At 38.2% G+C, this 12,170-nt stretch overlaps 1 protein-coding gene across 2 annotated transcripts in view; it reads right to left on the bottom strand.

The window, feature by feature from the left end:
- Positions 1–1,886: 1,886 nt before the first annotated feature.
- Positions 1,887–12,170, bottom strand: part of TSHZ1 (teashirt zinc finger homeobox 1) — a 55,658-nt gene continuing 45,374 nt past the window's right edge. The window contains exons 2-3 of one of the 2 annotated variants that reach the window (XM_038174963.2): positions 3,323–6,520; positions 1,887–2,720 (exon numbers count right to left, since the gene is read on the bottom strand). In XM_038174963.2, coding sequence (XP_038030891.1) covers positions 3,330–6,520 — 3,191 coding nt within the window. In that variant the 3' untranslated portion in view covers positions 1,887–2,720; positions 3,323–3,329. The other variant, XM_072034833.1, reaches the window with a different exon arrangement.

The raw sequence follows: 12,170 nt of genomic DNA, 5'->3' as shown, positions 1-12,170 counted from the left end.
TGTAGCTTTAGTACCTACTAACAGAATAGCACAAACTTACCTTTGTTGAAACCTTTTTGAAACAAGAAATAAAAGTGCACACCAATTTTGATGTAAAGAATAACTAACTCAGATTTAACTTGTGTGCATTTTTTAAATACGTTTTTTTTTTTTTTTTTTTTTTTTTTTTTCAGAAATGCAGTACTCAAAAGCATTAAAAATCCAAAGAATGAGATCATACTGTCTTTGTGCTTCATTTTGTTAAGCAAGTAAAACACCAGAGCCCTCAAAATTTTCATCTACTTCATATTTCAGACTTAGAAAGTGTTACATCAGCATAGTCTCTAAGTAAAACTGCTGGTATATTCTAAATGGACTTTCTTCAGACACTGGCACAGATGATGAGTGATTGTCCAATTCTGAAGCTATCAGAACTGAACGGATTTAGCAATGTCATAAACACCTCTCGAGGGAGTCACCTGGTGTTGAGAACTCACTTTACATGCCGTGTTTCAAAATGAGTTTTAATGGATTTACATTAGATTCAAACCCACTTTAGAGCTATTATTTCTCCCTTTCAACCTTTTCACCCACTACTGCAATGTAATACAGCATATTCTATAATCATATGTTTGCAGGCCTGTGGTAAAGTAAACAAAACTTCAAAGGGTTATTATTTAAAGACTCTGTATTACAGCCATAGGCCTGACTGTTATTCTTCTTCACCACCCCTTGGGCCCGAAGTACATAATCATCCAGTAATTGAACTGAAATGTCTAAATGGCTAGATCCCCTGAAGGACATAGGTAGTTAGCAGTGAAGAAAGTAAGGGACATTAAAAAAAAAAAAAAAAAAAAAAAAAAAAGCAACTCATGGCGCTTTCCTGCACTAGTTAGAAACACTGTAAATGCACCTGACCTTGACCCACTAGGCTTGTGCAGAAAACAGAAAAAAAAATGTGTGGTATTTCCAGGGTTCTAACTAAACTAAAGATTAAATGTGTAACTGGGTTGTATTTGGAGGCAAAGATCTTATATTTAAATTATTTTCAGAAGAATTAAGGAGGAGGAGCAGAAATATAGATATGTACACAGAAGTGTACATAGCACAATATTATCACTAATACTATGTGAAAGCAAACCCCTCTAGGTCCTCATATTTAATAGCCCCTCCAAAAAGTGTAATGGATAGCATATCCCAGGCTTTCATACACTGTAACTGTCAAAGCACTCAGGAGATAGAGTACTGAAGGCTCTGACAGCTCTCTTTTACATTCTAAATGACATCTGCATTCAACAGAACAGAAATAAAGATTAAGGGAAACACCTGATATGATAGCACTCAGCTTACCTCAAAATGTAATATTTAAAAAGTACAGAGAAACATAGGTCTGTCTTCTTGTACTGTAAGTAAAAACTGGTGTCAAAGCCTCAGAGGTCTTCACTGCTGCCAGAAAGGCAAGTAGCACAGCATTCAACAGACTAGAGGGGCAGAAGCCATAGCATCTTACTATGTGACTGCTGAAATCAAAAGGTGTTTTGCCTGAGGAAGAAGGGAGGAGACGGTATTTGAATGAACACAGAAAATAACTACGAGCACAGTCAAACAGCACAGGAAAATTAACTTCACAAAAGACTTTGTACCCCTTCTTATACTTCAGTGCTGAACAGAGGACCTGTGGAGCCCCAGTGATTTCGAGTACCTTTCCGAGTACCTTTCTGAGTATGAATCCATGGCAAATCTCTTTTAAGAGGTTATTAGTATTATGGCTTAGAGTGAAACACGTCAGCATACAGATCATGAGAGATGATTTTGAATAGATTTTTGCTGGTTGATTATATAAACGATACCTCTTATTGCCGGAATAACACCTCAAAGGCAATATAATGACGACATGACAATGTATGTAAATCAAGAACTGCATGTGGGTTTATTTTACACTTGAGAAAACAGTGGATTTAATTGTGTGAACCAAAATGTACTGTACAATATTAATGATAAAACATCAAAATGTATAATTCATAGTGCATTGCTTGCTTTATTTTTATTTATTTATTTTTTTTGTCAGATAGTTCCTTTAAGTACATGCATCTGGAAAGATGCAGGTGCCAGTAAAATTTCTCTATTTATATCAAGCTGCAGGAACTAAATTTTATTCAAAAAGTGTGGTTTTACATTATATACACAGAAATCGAATATAAAATGACAATATAAAAAGTTAAAAGAGAAAGCATACAGCCAGAAGGTACAAAGAAAGTTGAACAGTTTAAAATGGTACGATATGTAACATGTATTTTTTAAGCTGATGCTGGCAATTTACAAGGAACAGAATCCAACATTTGCCCCATTTTTTTGTTTTCATTTACCAATGCAGCACACTATAGAAAGGTCAGCTTGTACCAAAGCTTAACATTTGTAAATAACTATAAACTGCAGTATTTTACAGGAAAAAAAAAAAAAAAAAAAAAGGAAAAAAAAAAAAAAGGAAAGAAAGGAGCATTTTTACACTTGTTTTAAATAACAGCTTGCATACCTTCTTTTTTTTTTTTTCTTTTTTTTTTCTTTTTTGGCCAAAAAGTGGCAATTCTCAGCATCCAGAGGGTTTGGGCATAGTGGCAACTTGGTTTATTTATTTTTTAATTATTATTTAACTTATACAGTTGTGGCTTCCTAACCCCTTGTGTACTACTCAGTTCTCCTTCTTCCAAGGACTGCATGCACAATTTCTTCACAAACCAGTTCTGCATTAAAAAAAAAAAAAAAAAAAAAAAAAAAAAATAGCTCATTCATTTAAAAAAAATAAGTTCTGTTTCTGACACAGCTTTTATTTGAATGAAATGCTTTTAAGCCTTTTGTTTTGTTTTTCCTTATTTACTTATTTAGTCACTGGGAAAGGCACAGAAATGCTATTACAGTTCTCAGAGGGTTAAAACTTGACACTACCAGGTTCTGTGACCTTTATTGTCATGGCAACTTTGTAATTTTAGGATGTCTCTTTATCATTGTTCTTTGTGTCTTTCTTTACGGCTAAATTAATGTCTCTCAATAGTGTCTCCCACTATATTCTACAAAAGATAGCTTAACATCAAGGACAGATGTTGAAAATAAAGGTCAGACTTTGACTCACAAAAAATAAAAACAGAAACAAAAATAACCATGCACAGATCAGACAAAGAGCATATAAATATAACTACAAAATAAGTGTAAGAAAAACCAAGGTCCAGATAGGCAGTTCAGCAACAAAAGTAAGACTGATTTCAGAGGCTCAGGTCAGGCCTAGTGCAGTACTATGAAGAAGTTTAGTGCAATGTTCCTGTGGTCACTTGCATACCTGGCTGCTTACCTGGACGCTATTGTTTTTCTAACTCAGTTACATAGATCAGATGGTCCTCTGGGGACTTGCCATGTGTTTTACTAAGGTGCAGTTTGACTGCATGCTTGCTTGCAAAAGTTCGGTTACAGAGCTTACACTGGAATGTGGAGCCTAAGTCCTCCTCAGCTATTCCAAGTGAGCCCAAAGTCTTGTTTGCGAGGACTTTTGAAACATTCTGCTGTTCTTGAATCTGATTAAGTGGCAACTTTGACAGATCCTTCAAACTAAACCCTAGGTGTGTCTCTAAGTGACTTATGTATGTAGAAGCAGTCCTGAACTGAGAGGCACAATCATTGCAAAAGAAAACAGGATGTCCTGTGTCCAAATTCTTTAAAAATTTGGTTCCACCTGTCCTCCTTAACTGATACTTCACATTGGCCAGCCAGTGGCTAATTGTGGTCATGGAAAGACCAGTAAACTTAGAGATGTGTACCCGCTCTTGTGGACCTAGGTCCGACATAATGTATTTGCCTTCTGGGGTCTCCCTCAAGCTGGAAGCAAACTGGGCTTGAAGGATCAGAAGATGTTGAGGGTTCCAGTTGGACTGTCTGCCCTTCCTCTTGTGTACTGGCGACAGTTCATCCAGAGCTTCCTCAAAACTGCTCCCGTCAGCATCCGACTTCTCCGACACAGTAGATGGAGTTGAAGACTTGGGTGTCAAACGCCCTGTGAGGTTCTTCACCATATCAGAAATATCCAACAGGGCGCTCTCCCTTAGCGGAGACGAGGCAGAGTCAGCCACACTGGAAACAAGAGGTTTGTTTTTGGACTTGGTTAAATCAATAGGTTGATCACTGTTCTCATAGTAATACCGGTCAATAGCATCAGCCTGCTTGACCGGAGTGGTTGGGTAAATGGGTTTGTCCAACATGCTGTTGCTAATTTTGTACAGCATGGCCAAAGGGTCCAGAGAGGGGCTTACCGGCTTAGAAATTTTGCCTAAGTGAGTATTCATAATGGACTGTAAAGCGCTCAACGGGTTAATGAAGGATGGCTCAGGTGAATGGTCTGTGATGATTCCTAAATTGTTACAGCCATTTGCAACCTTTGTTTTTAGTGGCTCTGTACCATTCGGTGTATGTGCTTCTGCTGGACTATCCTTTTTGACCTTCTGAACTTCTGTCTCAGAGCTTTTTTTCTGCTGCTGTTTGTTATTCGTGTCTTCTGATTTGGGGAAGTCTTTGTTTTCTTTAGCAGCAGGTGACATGGGTTTAACTGGAGAACTCTTCTCTTTCTCCAGAGGCTTCTCTTCCTTCTTCACGCTGATTTTACCTGTAACTTTCTCTACCAGTTCTTCCATAGCAGATACGTTGCTCTTGTGAGGCGGTGGTGTAAGATTGCCTGGGGAATGGATGAGCGCATTATGTTCTGAAGACAGTGATTTTACACTGCTGGCGTAAGATGGCTGCATTTGAACACTCTGCACAGCGGGCTGAAGGGGTTTGACTGTTCCTGGGAGCTGGTAAGCTGCATGGATACTGGGATACCCTCCCCAGGAAGGTGCTCCGTTCTGAGCTTTGCTGATAGCTGTTGTCACCGTGTTCTCAAGGGATTTCAATATGTCTATTCCACCTTTAGGACTGTCATCTAGGTCCTCCTCTCTGAGGTACTGATACAAAGTCGTTGGCTCAAATTTCTCTGTAGAGTCCTCATTCTCTTCTTTAATCTTTTTCTCTGTTTCACTGACCACCACTTTTTCCTTCTCTGGGTCTTTCTTTTCCTCTGAGTTTGTGGAGCCCACTGGCGAATCGGGCTGCTTTTTAATGTTGGAAGCTGGTAGTCTTGTGTGGGTGGTGGGTGGAAGAGGAATAGACTGTATCTTCTCCTCCACCACAGGGTCCAGTACTAGCTGTTTGCCTTTTTTGGAAGCTGAATTGGTCACCTTCAAAAAATGACCAGTGACCATCATGTGAGCAGTGAGCTGCTGCAGCGTGTCATGGGAACTGCCACATTCCATGCATTTCAGTATTTGGGCTTTGCGTGCCTCAAACTGCCAAGTGTAGCTAGCACCATTTTGATAGCCATAGCGGTTGTTTGGAGTCACGTAGGGGTTGGCAGTTTTCTGATCCTTTGCAGATTCACCCAGTGAAGCTTCTGCAGTGATCCCTGTTGGCTCCGGTGAACAAGGTGAAGCTAAGTCCTGAAGTGCTCTTTTTTTGGTAGAAGGGACCAATTTAGTGATGGCTGGTACTGGCTCCTTCAGAGGCACTTTCTGGTAATGCTTTGTTTTTATCATATGGACACTGAGGTCTTGCAAGGACTCAAACGAATGCCCACAGTACATGCACTTCAGCACTTTTTGAGCATCCTCTTTGCCTTCCATTTCCATAAGTGATCTTTTTCTTGGCTTTGACCACCGTTTGGTCTTATCAGCTTCTTTGTCTCTGTTGTCATCACGGTAATGTCCAGTTTCATTCATGTGCACTGTTAGCTCCACCAGTGTGTCATAGGCTGCACTGCAGTCTTTACATCGGAACTTACTAGCACCGGTGAACACAGACCCATAAAGTTTATTGTTTTGCCGGTAAAGCTGTACTGTGCTGAAAAGACTAGGCTCTGGGAGAAGTCCATATGACGAGGTCTGCTGCAAAGTTTTAGCTAACGCAGCTTGGTGCCAGTCATAACCTGAGCCACCACTGTTACTGTTATTATTACTGTTGCTAGTACTACTGGTAGTCGTACTGGTATTAGTGTTGGTACTGGTAGTGCTAGTACTCTGGGAGTTGGTGTTGGTGTCAGTACTGGTGGTGTTTTCATTCTGGCTGATTCCATTGTTGCTGGTGGTTTGATTGGATTTCTTTAAGTCCAAAGCTAAACTGGACCAGCAAGTCTCTGAAAGCAAATTTGCATACACAGCTTTTATTTGTGCCAAGCTGTCCTGTGGATAGGAAACATTGTCTGTGCACTGAGGATCCTCTTTCTCTTCTTTAGAGGAAGTGCTTTTGAAATGGGCCAGCTGATCGCTGTTTTCACTAAACGGCGAACCATAGCCTGCATCCTGATTAGTTGCAGTGCTGACTGGGGAGTTCTGGTAGCTTTGAGCCTCTTTGATCTCCGCTTCTTCATTGCACAAATACTCATTCTCCTGGATGTCCAGAGACAGCCCATCATCTTCCACGCTGTCTTCATCTATTTCTGCTGCTTTCAATTCCTCCTCAGGAACATATGCTAAAATACAGGAGGAGGAAAAAGAAAGGGGGGAAAAAAAAGAAAAACAAGACAAAGTTATTGAACACGCACATTTTACATCATTGCTGTCTTCTGTACTAAAAGCAGTAACCATAAAGACAAATTTTGAAGATACATCCAGAAACCAAACTCACCATCACTTACACACTCCGCCTATAAATCCAGATACTCTGTCCTGCTTACAGTTTGATATCAGTACTATCTAAGAATAAACTTTGACGTTGGCAGTAAAGTATGTGCCAGGACCACAGTAGATACCATAATATCGAAACCAAAATCAAACAAAGAACCTACTAAACCAGTTTTAATCAACTTAAAAAATGCCTGGCCCCGAGCTGTATTTACTGCAGTATGTATGCAAAACACAGTGCAGCCGACCTCCACCCCACGGACCTAGGATCTCAGAACCACTGACTTGACCAACTCCATCTCATCAAGGCTGTCTTTTCTGGCAAACCAGCTTCAGCTACAGCCTCAAGGGTGATTGCTGTGTCACTGACAGCTGACTCTACTGGAGCTACACTGGGCAAATGTGTCAGATCAGTTGTTCCAGAGCCTCCTGGTGACTGGCTGTACTCGGTCCATTTGAGAACTGAAAAGCTTTCAGTTCTAACAAGGTGAAAAGGGAAGCAAGACTACAATTGTTTTCCTAAATGACATGGATATACTTTGCCTCCTGGTATGATCTGATGTGGGTGCTGCATTTACCATTTGGAAAACAGCAGTCAGCAACTAAGAGTAAATATAAGAGATGAATTTTTAAAAGGAAAACAACAACAACAAAAACACCCTACCTTGAAACCTCCCTCCCAGCTTGATTATTGGCTTACAGCAAATATCAAACTTTGCTATTGTATTGCCACCTGGTGAAACTATATAATCTTACCAAACTATGTGTTTATCTATATCAAACTATTTTTTAAACTAGCAAATGTGATATTCATGAGCAGATGGCCATTACATCAAAACACATTTACTCCAAGGGCCCAATTCACAGAAGTGGCTTACATGTACCTAAGTGATAAATGTACACTTTCATTGCAAAGCAGAAAACATACTTGTACACATTTCCCTCCAGTTTTGTTAAAGAAGCTTAAAAAAATCACCATGATAATGCAATGCAGATCATTTATAAGCACGTCAAGGTAGAAAAAGCATGGCTTGTGAACAGTTTTCAGAGACTGAAGGAAAAAAATGCCTCTTTGTAGGTGAACTGTGCAGAAAGTGATGCTGAAATGTGGGCTACGGCCTGCCATCGTATAATACTGAAAGAAAGCCAGGGAAAAAAAAAAAAAAAAAGCACTTCTGCTCCTATGCAATATGAAGAAAATATATATTTTCACGTTTACAAAGCTGATGTCTTGATGAGTTGGGAGGGGGAGAGCAAAAGTTAAACTTCTTTTTGTACACAGTTGCTAATTTATTCTGAAACTTCTTTTCTGAAAAATAAAGTCTTCTCTCATTGTAATATGAACACTTTTTGAAGAGTCTTAATTTTTTTTTTTTAGAAAGGTAACAGTATTATGGCCAGTAGTGCATTCTGTACTCACCTTTGCAATTGCAATTTATTCTGCCCCTAACTACTTCAGTCTGACCTCTTAAGATAAGATAGAAATGTAGCCCACCAAGTATTGGGAGTATTGGGGTAGTGTTGAACCTTAAGATGACCACTACACCCTTCATTTGTCCTTTAAGAATCAATTTGTTTTAGAAAACAATTTTATTTTCTGTTTAAAAAACGTTAAGCAGGGCAAAATTCCTTACAGGTTGCCTCAGCCTAAAGTATTTTCTGATATGTTTAAGAGGACTAGTGAATACCAAGTGCAACAGAAGTCACTAGAGAAATCACTCTGGAGCCAAAGGCCAGGAAGACGTCAAAAAAGCATCAGAAAATGAGAAAAAAGTATTTTAAAAAACACACTTAGTTAATAAAATAAATAATAAAATACAGAAATAGTGAAAGAACTATTGTATTGTAATAACGTTGCTGTTCAAACACTCTGCATGTATTTGGGCACTACACTACCTCTGCAGCTCTAAATTCTAGGTATGCAAGTAGAATCCACTCCCACGGCTACAGCATAAGATCTCTTAGCTCTCCCATTAAACACACCTGTTTTCAGTCATTTCTAACAGTGAAAGACGTTTTTAAGTTTCAGTAAGGTAAATAACAGTTATAGAATATGGTTTCTGATTCTGAAATGACTTCAAAATAAAATTTTAAAAAATCTAAAAGGCCCAAATGCATAAAAATGGACAGTTACCATCTGGCATTTTTCTTTTAAAAAAAATAAAAATCTTAGTAATGATCAGCAGACAGTCACCAATTAGAAACTGCAAGCTGATGGGGCCCATATTCTTAGCTTTTATGAAGAGCTATCTTCTTACTAACCTCAATGGAACTATGCCAATTTTCTCTAATTTTCATATCCTGATATTTTTAATAAACACATGGAAGATGCTGTTGTAAGATGCTGAACGTTGCTATAGTTGATACAGTATTTCATACAAATCCATGTGAATTATCTGCTAGCATCTCTTTACTTTATTCTAAATTGCATAAATATGTATTTTTATAATTGCTACACATAACCATCTAAATATCTGCTTGAGGAGAAACCCCAGTTAAGCCACTGGCATATCTTTTATTTTCCTTTATTTATTTATGATGGTGTGTTTTCTCTATTCTCATACTTCTGCACTTGGTGAATAGGTTTCTCTACCATAAAAATAAAAGGAGTTAAGCCACACGAAGAGACATTAAAACTACATGAAAGGTCGGTGTTAAACTGTCAAAGCAAAGAAACAGAGTGTTAGGGTGAAATATCCATCTTTCACTTACTTTCCTAGTCCTAGATTCTGCTGAGACTAGTACACGATTTGAGTCCTCTCCCCTACCAACATATACTGCTACATAAGAGTTAAGAACATACAATTGGCTAGGACTCTGATTTTCTGTGATTTCAGAATTTAAGCCAGATTCTGAAAGAAAAATGACTTTACATGATGTACACACCCACATGTCTGAAATAACACAAAGCAATAATGCTTCTTAACCAAAAAGAGAGTAATTTATCTGAAATGTTTAATTTCTATCGCTGCAATCAAAAAGATTTTATTTAACTCCTTTAGTTACCACAGGATACACACAATACCTATTCATTCACGACTTAATGTTTATAAGATGAATAGCAGTACACTCAACATATGGTATTTTGCAAGGTCAGTGCAATTCTCTAACTGAAAAGGTTTCTGTTAGAGATTCAGAAGCATACAAAATGAAGAACATTAATTTGTAAAAACATGTATATACTTCTAAAATTCGCACAGAAAATTTACAAATAAATAAGCTTCAGAATCTTAAGCCTTAAAAACGTTCCTGTCATAACTACTTGAGGAGACAAGCAATGTTGCTTTACATCAAATGGAAGAGTGGGATGTTCAGATTCTCCCTCTAAACTACAATATGTAGATCGACAGACAGACAGAGATACTTCAGACAGTGTGTCTTCCAGTGACCGAGAAACTCTAAGCAATCTTCTTCAGATATTCCTTCATCTACAGAGTCTCCGCTGGTTCACATGTCCTGAAACCACACAGAAATACCAACAGCAAATACTAACAGTGATCCCCCTCAAAAAATAATATACCCAAAGCAGAAAAAATTACAGAACATAATGTCAGTTTTTCTTCTCATTTCTGCATTCACAGACTCAGGTAAATGCATAATTGGGAAAAAAAAAAAAAAAAAAAAAAGGGGGGGGGGAAGCTTTAAATTTCAGACAACTAAAAATTAGGGGGAATAGTTAGTATTTCTTTTCTTAATAAACCTTGCTAATATTTCTCTTCCTATGAAATGTGCCTTCTGGATGTCAGTGTTTCCCCATAGATATACTGTCATCTTTGAACAGTGTTAAAAGCTGTGCATTCTAATCTAAGTGGACATGAGATGCTATATATTGTACATGTGAGTAGCACTGCACATTGTGTTTGCTTCAGTGAGAATATTTACACAATAAATATACAGCCATTGTTTGAAAAAGCAGACACAGATCCAAAGTGTAAGGATGTGGTTAAAAGCATAAATATTCTCACGTAAAATCTTTCCATAACCTCGGACTGGTGCTTTTGAAGGAATCTGTCTCCACAGAAGTATTCTTTTCTGTTCAAAAAGGGATTCAGCACTGAATGCATTGTTTTGAGAAGGACGAAAAGTAATGATTGCATTTGTTTTTAACAGACTAAAAAATTAAACGCAGTAAACTCTTGAAGGCCCAATTTTAAATAATCCAAATAAATAATTTTATTCAGAAGAAACACCTAAGTATTGAAGGTTACGATTCAGTAAGATAATTGAACACTGAGATCAGTTTCACCGCAATATATATTTCACGGTTTCAACAAACAGGGGCAGGTTTCGGTCTAAAATTCTTTGCTAAACCAGGGCCTACCCTGGAACTAAACAATAGTGGCACGGTGTGAATGTTCACCATTCTTCTTTCTGCAACAGATGTATTTCCGCAGCTCCCAGTATATACCCAGCCAACAGGAGACAGCAGCTGCAGAAGTTTTTGCAGCCCACATTGTCACCTTGCACAAACTGCACCCCAGGCTGGGGGTGACTTCCACTAAACACAAGAACACATTTTGAGAAACGGGCTAAAATGTAAAGATAGAAAAGACACATCTCCCTCATCACAGAAAAATGAGAGGAAAAAAAAAAAAAAAAAAAAAAAGGAACATTTCCAGATACGTTTCCAGAATACACAGTTATGAGAGTTTTACAAAAGAATCCAAAATCTCACATTGTGAGAGGTTAACACGCCTGCTGGAAGATTTGAGAATTTTCTATATTAGTACATACAAATGTTCATAAAAAATTACGGCACAGATGCTACAAATCTGTGTGTGTGTATGTGTGTATTACAATGTCACTACAGTGGAAAAATATGGCTTAGTTATGACAATGGCTGAGGAGTAGCACAGACTATCAGACATCCTAATAACCCTACTACAGTGGTTTGTGTCTTTCGTATATAATTGCAGCAAAATAGGGGGCAAAATACTAGAACTGCCTACCCTCTAATTCTAACGCAATGGGTCTGAGAAGTAGATGAGGTACAGTAACAAGAACAACCTCCGTGCTTCTCACAGGTTGAATGATAACCCTTAAAGGCATCCCATTAAAAACCAACAAAAAGATTCTTCACCTCCTTCTCTTCCCTTCCCGATCCCCTTAAAATGAATGCTGCAAATTATTAGCTAACGCTGGCAATTGGAGAACGAAGCAGCTTGCATGCGGGTATATTTTTACAGTGATTCTAATCTGAGAAATTTACTTGCTCTTCCTCTTCTATCTGATAAACTATACATTCAAGCATTCTCATTAGTGTTCGGATCACCAAAGAGTGCTGGAGATGAATCAGTCCATCCACCCCTCCTCTCCCTGCTCTGTCGAGATTATTTCATTGAAATGTTCATTTTCATCCCTGCTGGCAACATTAGAATGGAAGTATTTAACCTGTTTCCATTACTTATACAAATTACCATTATGGGGTAGGACAGATGTTAGAATCATGCCACATAACTGACTTCCATACATTCTTTACAGGGAGGATAAGAAGAGGGA

The sequence above is a fragment of the Anas platyrhynchos genome, chromosome 2 (genome assembly GCF_047663525.1).
Source record: "Anas platyrhynchos isolate ZD024472 breed Pekin duck chromosome 2, IASCAAS_PekinDuck_T2T, whole genome shotgun sequence".
NCBI lineage: Eukaryota > Metazoa > Chordata > Aves > Anseriformes > Anatidae > Anas > Anas platyrhynchos.
This window is presented reverse-complemented; position numbering and strand designations above follow the sequence as displayed.